At 41.6% G+C, this 19750-nt stretch overlaps 1 protein-coding gene across 2 annotated transcripts; it reads right to left on the minus strand.

The window, feature by feature from the left end:
• Window positions 1-261: 261 nt before the first annotated feature.
• Window positions 262-19534, minus strand: LOC131706939 (scavenger receptor cysteine-rich type 1 protein M130-like). 2 transcript variants are annotated; one of them, XM_059008896.1, is made up of 9 exons: window positions 19263-19534; window positions 12650-12964; window positions 9396-9710; window positions 7918-8232; window positions 7230-7316; window positions 6701-7015; window positions 5662-5964; window positions 5067-5141; window positions 262-1549 (listed from the first exon to the last, which is right to left on the minus strand). In XM_059008896.1, exons 1-9 carry the CDS (start codon window positions 19318-19320, stop codon window positions 1449-1451), a joined length of 1884 nt encoding a protein of 627 aa, XP_058864879.1. In that variant the 5' UTR covers window positions 19321-19534; the 3' UTR covers window positions 262-1448. The 2 variants fall into 2 exon arrangements, with proteins under 2 accessions (XP_058864879.1, XP_058864878.1); XM_059008895.1 differs by having other exon boundaries at window positions 9396-9740.
• Window positions 19535-19750: the final 216 nt, after the last annotated feature.

The following is a 19750-nucleotide window of genomic DNA, read 5'->3' on the forward strand; positions in this document are numbered from 1 at the left end:
GTTGTAGAAACAAGTACATTGTCTGCAAAGAAACTGCTTCTGTTTCTGGTATGTTTTCTTGAGATAATAAATATTTCCTTGTCTGAAACGTTTTGTCTCTACATTATTTTTTTTTAAAGACAATGTGATATCATTTTAAAAAATACATCTGTGAATCCACATTTCTCATTTCTGCTAATTTGTACATCATTAAACAGTTTAAATCAATTCAGTTTATTACATGAAAACATTTTACAATAAAAACACATGGCATGGGCCAGATGTTAAATGAGATTTTATTCTTTAAATACAGCCTTCAAGCCATTGCACACTCTGCAAGAAATGCTATACACTTAGAAAGGGTACATTGAAGCAGAACAGACATATTAAAATAATAAAATAAACACATTTAAATGTGTATTTATTCTGTATAACAAGCTCTAAATGAATTACAAACAGGGTAACTGCCAAAAGTTGGGTCACAGAACATTTTCAAAGTCCAAACTTTACTATAGACTTTCAAAACAATCCATTTTGAAACCAGATCACTTTCAACACTGCACACCACCACAATTACAGGCTGAAAGAGGGAACACAGACCCCTATTAAAACACAATCTGTATTTAAAGACTATGGACTGGATTTAAAAGAAAGCCAGACAAGGAGAGACATTGCTAGAAAAAAGGATACAAAATATACCGATTACTTTTTATTCAGACAATATTTATTTATTTTTAATAATTTTAATGCACTATTCCCAGACACTAGTATCTGATTACTCCCCAGCTACACCTTAACAGAGTCAGAATCAACTAATGGGGAATTTCACAGTAAAATATTGAATTAAAATACGTTTTCTGGTTTTAATAAGATGCCAGATATATTCTTATGTCTTTCTCTAGCATTGAGAATTTCTTATAGCAGACTGACAACCAATTTTCCTGTACACATTATAACCTTATAACTTGTGAAAATATTGTTGGATACATTTGGAAGTCTGTGTAGGCTTATACCTTTAAAATTGTGATGGGTGATGGAGGTGGGGGATACATAAATCATTGTTATAACAAAGTGTTCCCCCAAAACATTGAAAACACCCACCCACTGGCTATTAGTTACATTTCTGAACTGTTTCAGTTATTTTAGTTGCCAAAACCAGTGGATTTTTCTTTAACATAATACTGATCTTTGAGAAAGCAACGATTTATTTTTCTAGGGAAAATATAATTTCTTAATTTCTTTCAAAGTTCTATTAGCATTTGAGACATGTTTACTGATTTAATTTAAGCAGCTTGTTTGTAACAAGATGCAATTTTGCAGCATAACGGGCAACAACATTCATTTTTTACATGAAGCACTTTTATGAGAAGCCTGTTAAATATTCAGCCAATGGAGTTTCACAGTGAAATCCCAGAGGAAGGCTGGAACTGCAGTGAAACTGTCTGGCAGGTTTACAGTTAATGGCGCTCTTACAGATCAAGAACTCTAGGGGGCTCCAGTGCAGCGGGTCCTTCTTCAGGGGGCAGTGCGGCCCGGGCACTCTCCTCTCCAGGGGGAGTGAGGGGAAAACCTGCCAAAGACACACGCACAATCAGGGACTGGTTGGGTTTACACAGTGGGAGGGTTCACACAGATCTGGGGTCAGGGATTGGTTTAAGCAATGGGTGTGATTAGAGTGCCATGGGTGTTTTCTGAGAGATTCAGAACTTCTCAAACTCCACTGCCTGGTAGTGACACCTGCTGGAAGAGGTGGGAGTGGGGCAGTTACAGGCTACCCCACAGCGTGCTGCTCCTGGGGCAGTAGGGTGTGCTGTGCTGAAGCAGGGCAGGATATCTGAGGGGCCCTCCCAATCCCTCCCCACTGTAGACTCCTTTCCCCCTTACCTTGGATGGGGTTCCCCTCACTGTTCTCCACATCATAGTAGCCAGAGGGAAGTTCAAACACAACAGAGCATCTCCCCTCCCACCCAAACAGCCGTAGCGTTCCGATGGCCCGCGCACAGGCCGGCTCCTCTGGCCAAAAATTTTTTGGGGGTGGTCTCCAGACCTGCCCCCCCTTCTTCATGGCCGGCAGCTCCCCTCCGTGGGGCTCCGGCCACCCTTTCTCCTGCAGCGAAATTGTTGCGGGGGGAGCTGGTCTCCTGACCTCCCCCCCCCTTCTTCATGGCTGGCAGTTGCCCTTCATGGGGCTCCAGCCACAGTATTTCCTGCCGTGAAAGTGCGGCTGGGGGAGCTGGTCTTCTGACCTCTCCCCCCTTTTCCGTTACCGGCAGCTCCCCTTCATGGGGCTCCAGCCACAGTATTTCCTGCCGCACGGCAGGACTGGTAGCGACCTCAGACAAAACAGGACCCTCGGGAGGCGACCACAGCAGCTGCAGACCCTCGGCAGGCGACGACAGCAGCAGCGGACCCTCGGGAGGCGACGGCAGCAGCAGCGGACCGTCGGGAGGCGACGGAAGCAGCAGCGGACCGTCGGGAGGCGAACTCGGGAGAGGAGCCCCTGGCCATGGAGGCGGCAGCGGGAGCTCCACTTCTCCCTCGTACCATGTAACTGGTGGCTCTCCAGGCGATGCGGAGCAACAGGCAGCCCCAGGCGATGCGGAGCAACAGGCAGCCCCAGGCGATGCGGAGCAACAGGCAGCCCCAGGCGATGCAGAGCAACAGGCAGCCCCAGGTGATGCGGAGCATCAGGCAGCCCCAGGCGATGCGGAGCAGGCATCCTTGGGCGGTGCGAAGCAGGCATCCTTGGGCGAAGTGAGGCAGGCATCCTTGGGCGAAGCAAGGCAGGCATCCTTGGGCGGTGCAAAGCAGGCATCCTTGGGCGGTGCGAGGCAGGGCAGGAGCAGTCCTTCCCATGACGGTGGATGTGGAACCAGCAGGTATTCACCCTTTGCTGGTGGAGGTGGGAGGGGCAAGCAATCCTCCCACAGCGGTTGAGGCGGAACCAGCAGGAATTCACCCTCTGCTGGTGGAGGTGGGAGGGGCAAGCAATCCTCCCACAGCGGTTGAGGCGGAACCAGCAGGTATTCACCCTCTGCTGGTGGAGGTGGGAGGGGCAAGCAATCCTCCCACAGCGGTTGAGGCAGAACCAGCAAGCATTCACCCTCTGCTGGTGGAGGTGGCGGAGGTAGAGGCAGCTCTTGCTGCTCTGCTCCTGGCGGTGGTGGAGACAGAAGCAGCTCCTGCTGCTCTGCTCCTGGTGGTGGTGGAGACAGAGGCAGCTCCTGCTGCTCTGCTCCTGGTGGTGGTGGAGACAGAGGCAGCTCCTGCTGCTCTGCTCCTGGTGGTGGTGGAGACAGAGGCAGCTCCTGCTGCTCTGCTCCTGGTGGTGGTGGAGACAGAGGCAGCTCCTGCTGCTCTGCTCCTGGTGGTGGTGGAGACAGAGCTGGAGAAGGCAGCGATGACCCTTCTCCCTCTGGCGCTGGAGAAGGCAGTGATGACTCTTCTCCCTCTGGCACTGGAGAAGGCAGCGATGACTCTTCTCCCTCTGGCGCTGGAGAAGGCAGCGATGACTCTTCTCCCTCTGGCACTGGAGAAGGCAGCGATGACTCTTCTCCCTCTGGCGCTGGAGAAGGCAGCGATGACTCTTCTCCCTCTGGCGCTGGAGAAGGCAGCGATGGCTCCTCTCCCTCTGGCGCTGGAAACAGCAGCGGGGCCCCTCCCATATCTGCAGCCAGGTAGTTGAGCACCATGGCTGCGATTTCTGGGAGGGATGCTGGGTGGTGATTCTGTTCCCAGGCCTACCAGCGCTCCCCATCTCTTGCCCACAGGAGGTTGATCACAGCAGGGAGGGCGTCCACGATATCCCTCTCAGGCTCACCTAGTGGAGCCTTGGGCTGTGGACACTCGGCCTTCCCCCTCTTGGGCTGTGGACGGACCGACCCCTCATCCTCCGCTTCCTGCTCTGGGCCATCCTCCTCCCACATGGGCGCAGGATGTTCAGGCTATTCCCTCACCTGCCATGGAGGGGGTTGGTCGGGTGCTACATGCCCAACCTCACCAACGGCAAAGCACCATTCCTCACCCCTCAGACAGGTGAGGCAGACGTCCAGCACAGCAGAGACCCGACGGGACTTGCGACCTGCCCTGCGCTGTTGCACTTGCTGCTGCTGTTTCCTCCTTCTTCCCATTATTTAATTTGAGAGAAAAAAAACGAACAAACAAAAACGCACTTTTCTGTCCTGGTCCAGCTCTTGGAGGCGTTGTTTGTCCCTCGCAGGACACCATATGTGACAGTCTGGCTCGCAGTGGTGAGGTGTGGTGACGTCACGGACCAGGAAGTACAGAAACGAAACAATGGATGGGCAGGTGAAGCTGAATGCTACTGCATTCAGCGTATTTAATTAATCAAATAAACAAAAACAAAAGATTTAAACAATGAACAAAACACAAAACAAAAAGGCACAAGGGCCAAACGAATAAACAAAGACTGTTTAGCAGTCATTTTTAAATGTCGTTATGTTTCCTCGCTCTCGCTCTCTCCCCGTACTCTCCTCTGTACATTCCACCCCGCAGCACGGGCAGCTGCAGGTTCTTATACTCTGGCTGAGGGGTTAACTAGCTGTTAATTATCTTATTACCCCTCGGCCACAGTCTGCACGCATTTGGTAAGGATGCATGACTGTCAGCTAGTTAAATAATCAGTAGCTGATCAGTCATGCATCCTCACGGGGTTTTAAATTATAAATAATAAAAGACGCGGTGCTTTTAACTGCGCCGCAAACAAAAATACAAATAATAATACATAGGGGCGGGACACTCCGCCACAGTCTGTTATGAGTTGTCCTGCTTTGTAGTCTCTTTACTATTGGAAACTATGAGACTGCTAATTTTAATCAGCACTGCATTTTACAATAAATTACAAATTTATCTCAAATGAACGGTAAACAGGTAATAATTCACAACTGTGTAGGAATAAGACATCTTTGACATGTTTGGATACCCTTCCCTACCTGTACTTAATACAGTATGTCTCTGTAAAATGACTAATTGTATGCATTACTTTTACAATTGCATATTTCTATGTGTGATATCAGTTAGAATGAATCTAATAATTCAAGGGTCAAGTCAATGAAATACAAACCCACCTGAGCAGTGCTCCTGAGTGAGGTCTTCAGAGCAGGTCTTGGGTATGCTGGAGACAGTTGGCTTCTTTTCCACTGCTAAAAACAAACAAAAAAATTGTGTTTTATTCACACTGCTAAAGCATGGGTATATTTTGTCTCTTGGTGGTGAGTATAGTGGAGACATGTCCACAGGGAAGCTCACAGGTGCAGTATGCCAACTTGTACCCCTAAAGTTTCATCTTGTAAACTCATACTGAAGGAATGAGTTTACAAGCTGGAATACGTAGTGCATTAATCCTGATTAAATAACTAAATCAATTAACAAATAACACTGTAGCTGAGCACAGCCCTGCTCTGGCCTCTCCAGTGTGGTGGGTATTACAGTGAGTTTGGTCGGGGCTCAGTATCTGCTGCTCCAGGGTTGGAGACATCAACTAGACCCCTCTTAGAAAGAGCACTGCCTCCAATAACACAACCTCACGTTGTATTGCTGGTGTTCGGGGAGGCATGTTCCGGTTATCACTGGAACAGGATTTAAAGCTGTGGTCTTTCGGGTGCTGTTTAGCTGCTGAGCCATTAGGTCACCAGCAGAAGAAAAACAGAGAGAGATCTTTACCTTTGCAGTCAATCTCAGCCACCTCATTGATCCAGCAGTCGTTTTGACCCCAGGGTGAAGATGGACACTGCCACAGTGTAGAGTCATGCCTTCTGCATTCAACATTATCAAGCCACTTGCGCACAGTGCTAGATGCTGGAAGTGGCATTGATATTTCAGAACTCTCTCCACAGTTGACCTCACGGCATATCATCTTAACCGTGTTTTTATCCATGCCGTTATAGCAGACGCTGCCCCAGGTGCCATTGTAGAAAACCTCTGCCAGTCCAGAACAGCCCCGAGACAGTCTCAGCTTCTTGAACTCTGTGTCACAAACAATAGAAATACGTTAGCAAGATGCATGTAGACATTCCAGATTACAAAACTTCTGCTTCATTAAAAGATTTTCAGTAAAAGTGAAATCATGAAATGGATGAACTACCCCCTGCCCGGTGGAGGCGAGCATACATACTCCTTGGTACATTTCTTAATTATTGGAAATGTTAAACAAATTGCAATGAAAGTAAGTACAAATGCAATCATAATGAATAAATACAAACAGCTCAAGTAAAACATTTTAAAACCATTGTTGTGCGTTTATGTTTTCATTTATATTCCTTCCTTTTCCCTTTCTTTTAAAACCAATTACCCGTCTTCATCTATTTTACATTTATCTGGAGAAGCGCTTACTCAATTGTGAAGCAACTTGAGGTTATCTAGCAGAGTCAATTTGTGTGTCAAATTTACATTATTACATGTGCATACAGTGAATGTATTTTTAATGAGCATAGCCTGTAGTTTCATTTCCTGTGCATGTATGAAGACACAAAATGAATTTTGTTTGTGTGATTACTTTGCTGCAGCTTTCTATTGGTACAGTTATTGAATTGAAGTGTAAGGGTATGATTCACAGAGTCATGTGTAACATATACAGAGTCACAGTAGTAAGATGGCACAGTAGTGACTGATACATCAGCATACTAAATGAGAATTTTGCATTTATTTTTTGGGGGGCTGGCAGCGGGCTGGTTAGGCATGGTAAGTTATTACAGTCCTGTACCTGAACACACGACTCCCGCGTCCTCCTTGTGTCTGCAGTTGTGTTGCCCCCACCCTCCTGAGGCACACTCCCACAGAGTCGATTCGTTCCCCTGACAGCGCAGCTCGTCCAGCCAGATGGGTCCGGTCCCCTGGCCGAAGGAGGCTGACACTGAGGCGTTGAGTGCCGTCCCACACTGGAGCTGCTTACACACCACCTCAGCATCTGCCAGGTCCCAGGAGTCATCGCAGACCGTCCCCCAGGAGCCGTTGTGATAAACCTCCACCCTCCCAGCGCAGGCACCTCCTCCCCCAACCAGCCTGAGGGCCGTGTGATCTAGGGGGACAGAATCACAAGCACACATCAATAACACAATCACTGCAGCTTAGGCACAGAATCAGTTAGTAATAATATAAATAATAACCCTATGATAATGCATGCCGATTTTCAAATAAGAATCCTTGTCACAGACTGTAGTAATGTCAGGCAGTAATGTCAGTATAGTCACATTGATATAACTTATTAACACAAGAGTTTGAAATGCACTAACCTGAGCAGAACGTGGTCCCTTCATTACTGGTGTTGCATTTACTTGGTAGAGGCCTGACTCGACCTGCTTGTGCTGTTAGCAATGGACCTGAAGATAATAAGAGTAAGCAGGGGGAGAATGAAACACGTCAGAGCTGAAGGAACAGCACCATTATTTACCTCATCTACAGCTTCTACATCAGTCTACAGTTTGTTATCTTGTATGTTGAATCAGTTAAAACATAAACATGGTTTCAGAGTAATTCTGTTGTTTGGGCACTGTCTGTTCTTCCACCTGGAGCAAGCTCAAAGCTATTCAGAGATTTAGCTTTATAGAGAAATGAATAAACTCATTATGGTATTTGTGCTTTAGAACTCAGAACCAACATGGATAATTGAGAACTTAATTAAAAGTGTAAATAGCATTTCAAACTATATAAGCTTAAATGTGGGACCGTTTGCTTTATTTGTATGCATACATAATGTATAAAATATCATAAACTGCACACATCTAATACACCCCAAATATGGGAACAATTAATCAATACTAATGGGTATAAAAAAATACTGTAACAGTAAATTGATTTCATTTACAATTCCACCAGATGGCAGTAGAAGATCTGAATACCTAGAATACCGAGATATGTTTAGCAGATAGGATGTTAAGTTACCTATTCAATCTTCCACCCATTAGAGTGATTACTACTCACCTGAACAATTCACTCCTGCATCATTGCTATGAGTGCAGGCACCTCGTCCCCATGCAGAGATGGAGCAATTTGATATGTGTGTCTCACTGCCATCACAGTCGAATATATCAGCCCGTACATCACCGCTGCCTTGACCAAACCAGGCCTGCCCCAGGACTGATACAGCGTACCCACAATTCAACTGCTTGCAGAGAACTGTGGCGTCCTGTAGATCCCAATAGCGATCGCAGACCGTCCCCCACTGACCATCGTACTGCAGCTCCACTCGACCAGAACAGGAGTCCGGGCCACCCACCAGCCTGTACTCAGTGTACCCTGCACACAGGGCAGCAGAGTGTGAGCAGGGCACAGCACAAGCAGAGAACCAGGACATGGGGTTTGCTTTACTCTAGCTATCAATCACAAAAGGGTTGCTATGGTCTTGTAATATTGGCTGCAAGGGCATGATTGGTGGGCATGCATTTCTTTAGCTTTCTAATAGTTATGCATCAGTATTCATTTAATTACAGACTTCTGAAGAGTGACACTCATCTAGAACAACCCAATCCCTCACACCCTCGGGTATATGATCAACAACAGGCTTGCCAAAAATGAAGCAGCATTCAGCTAGCGGTATCAAGCTGGTCAATTTCTATTGAAAGTAATGGCTCCATTGTATCCAATGCATATAAAAATGCTTTATTGTATGCTAAGCTTCTTGAGATTGTATTGGATGTACACAGGATGTTTATTACAGTTTCAAATGGCATTTTATTTATAAAAATAGTCTACCATGTAATTTAGGCAGGCATTTACCTCTCACAATGCTGCAAAACCTATTCCCGTATGAACATTGTCCAGGGGAGAAACATTTCAAATGCTATTCAGCACCCTGAGCTTCCCTGTATTTATTACTTTCCATATGTCCTGGTGTGAGCTTCCATTAGTTGTATAGGTCTCCTTTGTGCAGTTTTAAAAGAAGCACAGTAAAAATATATATTTTCAATTTAAAACAATAGCAGCAACACCAAGACAACTCCTCAGAGCAGCTCACAACTCACAAAACAGTTTAAAGAGAAATCTGACTGAGGCCAGCAGAGAGTTCCAAATAGGTTAGGTTAGGAGGATAATAGGAAAAGGCTCTTTCTCCCTTTGCTAAGGAATTGCAAGCGCCCTGTGTCAGGAGAATGCAGTGTGGATAGGGATGTAAAGAGAGAGCAGTTCAGACAGATAAGGCAGAGCAAGGCCATTCACACACTGATAACCAATGTAATGAGGCTGTACAGGGGTAATATAAACATGCTGTCTGGTTAAAAAAAGTTTTCAGTTTGCATGTCTTACTTTCTTTTACACTTGAGCCTCCTAAAGCAAAATCACAGAGCCCACGTTGTAAAAACTTTGATACAGAATTCTCGTTGAAACATTTGTCTAAATGACTTGCTTGATATCCACCCATAATATTTATGGCCCCGGGTAAATAAACAAAGTTAAAGACTCACCGAAACAGACGAGGCCCACGTCGTTCCTGTGTGTGCAGCTCTGCTTCTTGCTGGCTGAAGTCAAACACCTACTGATGTGGGGCTCCTTTCCCTGGCACTGCATCTCCTCGAACCAGACTGTACCCTGCCCATCTCCAAAAGGGGCTCCTCCCAGCACCTCTTTAGGAATTCCACACTTCAGCTCCCGACAGACAACCTCTGCATCCTGCCAGTCAAAGTCAGCATCACAGACCGTTCCCCAGGTCTCTACATGCTGTACTTCAACTCTCCCAGAGCAGAGATCACTGCCACCACTTAACCGCACTGCTCTATGTCCTGAAATCACAAAACTGCAGACATTAGACTCTGGGAGCAAAGCAACAACAGTTAACAGTCAATAACAAACTACACCTTGGAAAACATCTGAATATTATTATTCAGTTAGTTCTTTCACTGAACCTCATACGAACATGACATGGTAATTCAAATATATTAAATTAAAAGTAAATAATATGCCATTGATGTAGCAAGATAGCAAGACGACATATTTTGAATCAGAGAGTTCAAGAGAGCAATAAAGGATCCTGTCAGTAAGGCTGCCACCTAAACATCTTTATTTCCGTCATTATAAAACTCTGGGCACCTGACAAGTCTGATTCACTTATCTCTCTGGTTCATTTTCATATTGTGTTGCAATCACATACTGACTGAAAGGCTTTTAGATGATCCATTATTAAGCAACAAAATGAAGACCTGCCTATTCCTGTTTTGTTTGTAGTCATGCTTCTTTTATATATATATACAGAGCAGTGAACAGTTTATGCTGCCACAGTGCAGTAGTCTATAGATGTGAAATGAGCAAAACCGTCATTAGTGACAAGTAGCAGTGTGGGATTGGTAATTTAAAACGTCAGTTTCTGTCTTTGTTTATTCAAACAACACACTTCCTGTCCTATCCAAAGGACATTGAGCTTAGTTGAAAGAGCAGCAATATAAGATTAGCTCATATTAACAACAGAGTGAATTTGTATTGTGGTTTCGACAAGATCAGCAAGCTGCCCTGCCATATCAGAAAAAAGATGTGAGGGAGTTCTGATACTTTCTAATGAGGAAGCTGTTGAGTGAGGAGGATAACAAAAGGTTTTGATCACATGCAGAGGAAGCCTAATTATTTCTCTTTTTTCACTAATCAATGCAGCAATTAATGCAGCTAAACAGGATGCATTAGTCTGACCTTTGGAATGTAAAAACTTTGAACAGTGTTTTGGTGCCACCTAGCGGACACATTGCAGCACTAACCTCTGCCAAGATCCTGCAGGCAAACTGTTATAACGGCCTATTACAAAAAGTAGTGAGGGTTATTTGTACATCTATTTAAAGAGGTTGAAACTCTGTAAATAAATAAATTGCCCTTGCCCTTATATGTTATCATTCATTGTCTAGTATCATATTCCAGTTCATAAGAAGAATGAAACAATGTGAGAATCCTACATTATTTTCCTGAAACATGCATTTTATACTGGGTTCAGATACCACAACGTTGTGTGGATCTGGAGAAGACAAAAGGGTCACAATCCCTGTTTTCTGGTGAACAGGTAATACAATGAAATGTTTTATTTGTTTGTATATTTTATTGACTAATCAAACAGCCAACACACGTGTATAACGACAGCCTTGTTTGTGGATCTAAGTATTGAAGGGGGTTCTGAATATTTTCAAATAAATTTGTGTGTGCAGATTTTCTAGAATTATTTTTTTTTTTCAGAAAGCTCAGTTTCAGTTTTGTGTTACAGGATATTCTTCAGGTACAGCTGAAAGATAATTTAAGATTCTGGCCTCGGTACATCAACACGGCAGTAAAAACGACAGCGTCCTGGATGAGAGGAAAATCCGCTTCCAGTCGGCTTATAAAACACTCGCTGAGGAAACTAATTGCCATTGATTGGTACTCAATTGTAGAGGTGAGGGAAGGACACAATGTGAGAACTGGAATGAAGACTTGCCAGAGTAGATTGTGTGTATGTTGGTGTAATATAGATAGCGTATTCTTTCACATTTAAGACGCCCTCGAATTTTAAGACGCAGCACAATTTCCCACCCTCAATTTGAGGAAAAAATAAAACATCAAATGAATTTACAAAGACACAACCTCAATTACACATATGGAAGCAGTTTGCAACCGTCTGCTATCACACATAATTACAGTGATGTGGTGCTTCTCATTTCTACTCGTGATTACTCACACATGTTTTTCTCTCAATTTGTGAACTGTGGTATTGCTTAGCATGTCGGAAAATACAGGGGTCTGGTCAGCATTTCCGATCTGTCCAAGCTGGTACTGTTTGTTAAAACTGAGCCTAATAACGAAACGCTGAAATTGTAAAAGCTACTAATTCTTCATTAAGATAAGATAATAGGGCAGCAGTGTGGAGTAGTGGTTAAGGCTCTGGACTCTTGACCGGAGGGTTGTGGGTTCAATCCCCAGTGGGGGACACTGCTGCTGTACCCTTGAGCAAGGTACTTTACCTAGATTGCTCCAGTAAAAACCCAACTGTATAAATGGGTCATTGTATGTAAAAAATAATAATAATGTAATTGTATGTAAAAATAATGTGGTATATTGTAAGTCGCCCTGGATAAGGGCGTCTGCTAAGAAATAAATAATAATAATAATAATAATAATAATGACGCTTCTTAGAAAATGGCTGCTCTATGTCACGGATGATTCTAGATCGGTCAGTGCCGTCTTTGTTCGTCTTTTCTCGTCAGTCAGTCACATTGCTGCTTGTGTACTCAAGTAGTGTTGTTTTTTGTTGGTGATTTTACTGCACGCATCATTATACTGTACTCGAATTTATGATGCAGACTATTTTTTTTTTTTATAAAAAAAATGGTTTAAAAAGTGTGTTTTAAATTCGAAGGAATACGATATTCACCCCTACTGTTCAAGCAATTTTACAACAATTATCCACATTGCTACAGTTTACACCATGGCAATTAAATGTTTTTGAAAGGAAAAAAAATAGAAAATATGGAAGCACCTGCAAAACAATTGATAACCCCCAGCCCTATCTTGCCCATTGTGATTTGCAACAGGGAGAGCCCGCTTTTTACATTGCACAATACAGGTCAGGGATGCCATTTAAAAAAAGAAAAGAAACCGGTCATGTGATGCGCGGCCCATTTAAAACATGTGTGCTACAGATGGAAGGTGGTTCTAATGTTTTGTCCAAACTCTTCATAGCCCAAGAGATTTATATTTAAGTGTTTCCTACCTGAACAGATCACTCCAGCGTCTTCACCGTGATCACAGTTACTCACTCCCCACCCTCCAGATCCACAGTCCCGCAGAGCTGACTCAGAACCCCTGCAGGAAACCTCATCCAGCCAGATTGGACCAGAACCGGCTCCGAAGTGAGCCCCGCCTGGTGCTGAAAGAGCCGATCCGCAGCCCAGCTGTTTACACACAACTCCTGCATCCTCTATATCCCACTCATCATCACAAACTGTCCCCCACTGTCCCGCATGAAGAATCTCCACTCTCCCAGCACAGGGACTGCCTCCATTCACCAGCCTCAGATCATCACCGCCTTTAAAGAGAAGAAAGTGAGTCAAGTTCACTGATGTCATCAGATATTGGTATCAGGTATCATTCATATTCTGGATCAGGTGTCACTCGATATTGGTATCAGGTATCATTCATATTCTGGATCAGGTGTCACTCGATATATCAGGTATCATTCATATTTTGGATCAGGTGTCACATTTGGTGCCAGTGGTCAAACAGGTGTTGGAGCCCTGAGTACTACTGATGATCGTGTCGCTATAGTTACAGTTTCAACTTTGTTTCTGTGTTAAACTACGCTTTTCGACCATTATATCTTTGCAATAGCAGTTGCTAAACATTGTGACAATATCTCTTGAAACGGTCTTTCAATAGGGTTATTATTTTAAAGATAAGAGATGGGTCAAACCGAAGACATGTCCCGTATGTGCAATGCCAATTATAATGTCGTTTTTCAGCTAAAGAAACACGTGCACAGCGTGGTGAAAAACCATGTTTAGTTGCAGTTACACTCTGCGTCCTGCATAAAAGCGCGGCGCTAATGATCTCATATAAGAACCTTGCTATCCTGGCTTCTAAAGCTGCTGCTGAGATCAAAGCTTTTCGTGCCTTCGACGGTTGAAACATACCAACGATCTTCAGGACTGAGGCTTTCACAATTTCCGTGAAATGCAGATTTCACAATTTCCGTGAAATGTACCCATTTCTGTGTAATATGTAGTTCCCAGTGAAAAATCCCATTTCTGAAATAACAGTGTAAATGGGCTGCACATATTTTTATTAAAATAAATACAGCAAACGTTTGCCTTTAGTTATTGACGCTCTACCTGTTACATTAAATCTCTTAACCTGGCAGCTGGTTTGGTTTGCTTCAACCAAAAAGACACTGCGTCACAGATCGGAACTATTTAATATCGCTCTGTCCAGGTCAGGACAAAAGGGAATCTTTCACGTGTCTGTTGTTATTTTTACATTTATTTATGTTTTTTTATTTTTATTTTGTTTGAGAATTCACTGATGATGAAAATAGAATGTGTTTAAAAGATGGACATAAAAAAACTAGATATTCTACAGTTTAGTATTTACCGTTTTCAGGTAAGCATTTAAATATGTAGGAACTTTTGTTCTGTAATAACTGTATGACAATGCAATAAAATCTTTGCTGACCGATATTTGTGCTTGAGAATTGTGTGATTTTATCAAATTTAATTGTTTTTTTTTTTGTTTTTTTTTCTTACTGCTGTAGTGTGAACCTCTTGGCCAGGTCGTTATTGTAAATGAGAATTTGTTCTCAACTGACACACCTGGATAAATAAAGGTTAAATAAAATAAAAATGAAATCATGGGCATGGGGCTGAAGGTGTAGATAATTAACAATACCGGTGGATATGCTGCTTGTAATTTCCAGATTTGAAAATGTTTAACAACCGGGCTAGTCAAACCCTTAGAACAGTGGTTTGCACCTTGCTAATAGCATTGCTGATATAATTAAAAATAATTCAAACATTCAGAATACATTCATATGTGTTGCACTATTTTGTTGTGTTTTTGCATTGCCACATTTAAGTTTAAAACGCCAGTTGAAAATCTTCAGCTAAATGTAATTTTTGTCAGCTAGTCAGATTAGCCAGTCACAATTTCTTCAAATCAGTCGTAAAACCTAAATTCAACTGTACCTGGGTAACATTCCGGCTTTTTTTTTTTTTAAATATAGATATACCAATATAAGAAATGTATCTGAAGTAAAAGCAAAATATGGTTTCTGGTAATTACGTAATTCTCTCTTTTCAATCTGGCATGTGTAATGTACAGTGTAATCTTGTGTGCTTGTATATCAGTGATCTCGGAGCTGCTGGTTTTATTCACCCAGGCAGATGTTGGGTTTATTTCTAGCAGAGAGCTGTGTCAGGGTTCTTAATCATCAATGTGGAAGAATAATATTGGAAATGTACAGGAAAATATGAAAATGATTTAACAAAAAAATATTTAAACATTATACTGCCTTGGAAAAACACAAAATAGTCCTGGGGCTGATGGGTCTATCAGATCTCTATGTCATTTTCTACATGATGTTTCATTGTTTTAGTATAGTATAAAAGATTCCTGGAGATCGGTCAATTTATCAAATAACCAAGTCCATGGGTGAATGTATAAAGCAACAAATAATATATTATATGTACAAATGTTAATTGGTTTAATACTACTACTAAGACTACTACTACTACTACTACTACTAATAATAATAATAATAATAATAATAATAATAATAATAATAATAATAATAATAATAGCACGTAAAAATATACTTGTATAAAAATATTACAATTGAAATGCAACAGATTTCATCTCTAAATGATTAAGAACATAAGAACATAAGAAAGTTTACAAACGAGAGGAGGCCATTCAGCCCATCTTGCTCGTTTGGTTGTTAGTAGCTTATTGATCCCAGAATCTCATCAAGCAGCTTCTTGAAGGATCCCAGGGTGTCAGCTTCAACAACATTACTGGGGAGTTGGTTCCAGACCCTGTTGGTTGGAACCAACTCCCCAGTTGGTTAGCAGAGGACCTAATACTGATCCCTGTGGTACACCACTGGTTACCTCACTCCATTTCGAGGTTTCTCCTCTAATCAGTACTTTCTGTTTTCTACCTGTTAACCACTGCCTAATCCATGTGCATGCATTTCCTTGAATCCCTACTGCGTTCAGTTTGAGAATTAATCTTTTATGCGGGACTTTGTCAAAAGCTTTCTGGAAATCTAAATAAACCATGTCGTATGCTTTGCAGTTATCCATTTTCAATGTTGCATCCTCAAAAAAGTCAAGTAGGTTAGTTAGACATGATCTCCCTTTCCTAAAACCATGCTGGCTGTCTCCCAGGATATTGTTACCATATAAGTAATTTTCCATTTTGGATCTTATTATAGTTTCCATAAGTTTACATATAATAGAAGTCAGGCTTATTGGTCTGTAGTTACCTGGTTCGGTTTTGTCTCCCTTTTTGTGGATTGGTATTACATTTGCTATTTTCCAGTCTGTTGGTACAACCCCTGTGTCAAGAGACTGTTGCATGATCTTGGTTAGCGGTTTGTAAATAACTTCTTTCATTTCTTTGAGAACTATTGGGAGGATCTCATCCGGCCCAGGGGATTTGTTTATTTTAAGAGCTCCTAGTCCCTTTAACACTTCTGCCTCTGTTATGCTAAAGTTATTTAAAACTGGATAGGAACAGGTCGACATGTGGGGCATGTTGTCCGTGTCCTCCTTTGTAAAAACCTGTGAAAAGTAATCATTTAATATATTTGCTATTTTTTTTTTCTTCATCTATGATTTTGCCATTTGTGTCTCTTAGACATTTAACCTCCTCTTTGAATGTTCTCTTGCTGTTATAATATTGGAAAAACATTTTGGAATTGGTTTTAGCCCCCTTAGCAATATTGATTTCTATCTCTCTCTTGGCCTTTCTAACTTCCTTTTTGACTTGTGTTTGCAGTTCCAAGTACTCTTTCTGTGTGCTTTGTTTTTGGTCCCTTTTAAACGCTCTGTAAAGTGCCTTTTTTCGCTGAATATTTTTTTTAATTGATCTATTAAACCATTTTGGCCATTTTGTTTTAGATTTAGATTTGTCTACTTTTGGGATGTAATTGTTTTGTGCCTCTAGTACTACATTTTTAAAAAACAGCCACTCTTTTTCTGTGGATGTTTTCTCTATTTTACTCCAATCTACTTCTGTTAGTCTCTGTTTCATACCTTCGTAGTTTGCTTTTCTAAAATTGTAAACCTTAGCTTTAGTCATTACTTTTGGGGTTTTAAAAAATATTTCAAATGAGACCATGTTGTGGTCTGAGTTTGCCAATGGCTCTCTGACCTCTGTTTTAGTTATTCTGTCTTCATTATTTGAAAAGACTAAGTCAAGGCATGCCTCCCCTCTAGTCGGTGCCTTGACAAATTGCGTTAGGAAGCAGTCATTTGTCATTTCCACCATTTCAATTTCGTCCGTCGTGCCCCCCATTGGGTTTTCCCATTTTATACAGGGGAAGTTGAAATCCCCCATTAGTATGGCTTCTCCTTTTCTACACGCATTTCGAATGTCATTGTATAACAGATTATTTTGCTCAGCGTCTGAATTTGGCGGTCTATAGCATGCTCCTATTATTATGCCCTTTGAATTTGTGTCCATTATTCTGACCCATATTGATTCTGCATTGTTTTCTTTGTCCTGATTTAACACCTGGGCTTCAAGGCTATTTCTTATGTATAGCGCTACCCCTCCGCCTCTTCTGTCCTGCCTGATTGAATAAGCTTGACTTCAAAATTTTTTTTAACAAGGTCTTTTATTTAAATTATGTGAAATTATGTATTTGTGAAGGCAGCCTTATTCAGTCATTTATAGATGAAATCTGTTGTGGATCTGTAAAACTGCATTTACATTATGAGAGACAGAGATTATTATATAGGTACTGTAACGGTACAATGTGTTATTATTATTATTATTATTATTATTATTATTATTATTATTAGTTTTGATTAAGCAGTAACTTATACTAAACACTTCCCTGCTCATATACTGTTGTTATAACACGCATATTGTTCAGGTAGAAAGGAGCTGCTGTGTGTAGAAACAAACAACGATGCAGAAAGTTATCAGCAGTAACATTAGATTCTTACCATATTTTAAATGCTGAAAACAAAACTATGGCTGGAAAAATAAAAGTATATTGGGAAATATTCATATTTATATTTGGGGACATTTAATAAATACTATAATGTGAAGTAAAGATTATTTCATCTTCCCTCGTAGTGCTGATTTGAGAGAAATCAAACCTTAATACGAGCAGAAATATCTCTTTACACAACCTCGCCTACCTGACGTTTTATCTTTATATATTTACACTCTATTAACCAACATTTCCTCTGTCATTTTATAAACGGATCCAGCAGTATAATGTTTATTTATTTATTTATTTATTTATTTTTGTTTTCACATTTTCCTGTACATTTCCAATATTATTCTTCCACATTGATGATTATAGAACCCTGACACAGCTCTCTGCTAGAAATAAACCCAACATCTGCACCTGGGTGAATAAAACCAGCAGCTCCGAGATCACTGATATACAAGCACACAAGATTACACCGCACATTACACATGCGATATCTGAAGGATAGAATTACATAATTAGATGGATGTGTAAGATCCCTTAAAACATTTTTTTTAATCTCATCCAGCGTGTTAATTAAACTTGACGTTGTCCGTCATAAAATTAAACATCTATCTATCAATCACAAACACACACTGAATAACCAGGGCATAGGCAAACATGAGCAGAGGAGCTCTGTTTTTTTCCGTTCCAGTACTGTATCTGATCACACGCTTTTGATTGATTTCAAAATGTTACCAATCAGACAAATCTCACTGGGATGCAACTCCATCAACAAAACAAATCAATACACAAAAGCGACAATTTGAGGAAGCAGCAGTGAGAAAATTACAGCAATACAAGATATACAAATGAACCCCATAAGACATAATGTAGACGGGTCGTGCGCCAGCACCGTGAAAAATAAGACTGTAAAACACTGACGTTTATAATAAAATTATCATTCACCATGTAAAATAATAATAATAATAATAATAATAATAATAATAATAATAATAATAATGATAATAAATACAACTTAATAATAGACCACTTAAATTACAGGGGCATCAGATATAATTCAGCTTAAACAAATTGGTCTCAATGTTACAATTCAATTTTTAACATTTTAAACTGCTGCAGTACAACTTGTTCTTCAGTTCAACAGCAGCACTGCCTGACTATTCTGATAGATTAACACACTATAATCTAGAAGTTACATCTTTGTGAAGTTGCAGGCTCACCAGCAGACACAGCCGTGGCACCATGAAGTGTTATTTCTGCAATGCAACACAGCTGGAAATACACTGTGCTTGAGCAGGGACTTTCTTTACAGTGAAACAAATTCAACTTGCACAAAATATACTCAGTATTTTAGATCCCATTTTACTGCATTGAGAAGTTACTGTGTCCACATGAACACCAGTATCCCCTCACCTAGGCTGGGTTTAGGCAGGTTTGCAGGTGGAACCCAGCCTCCAGAATCTATACCTCTACAGTTCTATCCCAGTTAACAAACTCAATAAATCAATCAATAAAAACAGCCTTGAAAGGAAAGCATCCTAATGGGCAGTTGTACCCACCAAGTCACTCAGTCCCTGGACCACTGAACCGGACTCCCTGTCTCAGAATAAATAACCGACTTCATTAAAAAGCTGTAAAGAAACAACAGCGTGGAACTTACTGGCTGGTGAGTGCAGAAGCAGGACAGTGAGACAGAAGATGGGCATGCAGCTCTCCATTGTTGTAACCCGTCTACTCAAGCCTGATCTATGCCTGCAGGCTCAAATTGAAAATACCTGGAGACCCTAAGTTTTCAAACGTATCACGTGGACCCTGCATGCATGGAGACTGACTTTCAAACTTATCACGTGAACCCTGCATGCATGGAGACTGACTTTCAAAAACTATCACATGGACCCTGTGTGCACTGCAGGTGACAGTGATAATAAAGTCCTCCTCTTATTGTGATTTATGCCAACAGTGTATATTTGCAAGACGCACGACACACGCCTGACACCCCAAGCCTGCTACCCTTATAACTCCGCCTCTACAGTGACGCAATTTCCAAGCCCTCACGTTGATGCACTGATCCCGCACAGGTGAAGTCGTCAATGTCGTAACATGTAATATGCCCATTTTATTTATGTATTTCAAATAATGAATACATTG

The sequence above is a fragment of the Acipenser ruthenus genome, chromosome 38 (genome assembly GCF_902713425.1).
Source record: "Acipenser ruthenus chromosome 38, fAciRut3.2 maternal haplotype, whole genome shotgun sequence".
NCBI classification, from domain to species: domain Eukaryota; kingdom Metazoa; phylum Chordata; class Actinopteri; order Acipenseriformes; family Acipenseridae; genus Acipenser; species Acipenser ruthenus.

Bases quoted from the DNA above. Each gene is read 5' to 3' on its own strand.
- LOC131706939 (XM_059008895.1), bottom strand. From the start codon at position 19,320: ATGGAGAGCTGCATGCCCATCTTCTGTCTCACTGTCCTGCTTCTGCAC. The intron at 8,233-9,395 runs GTGAGTCTTTAA...CCCTGTGTGCAG, and splicing joins CGTGGGCCTCGTCTGTTTCG to GGTACACTGAGTACAGGCTG. The intron at 7,317-7,917 runs GTGAGTAGTAAT...TATTATCTTCAG, and splicing joins TGCAGGAGTGAATTGTTCAG to GTCCATTGCTAACAGCACAA.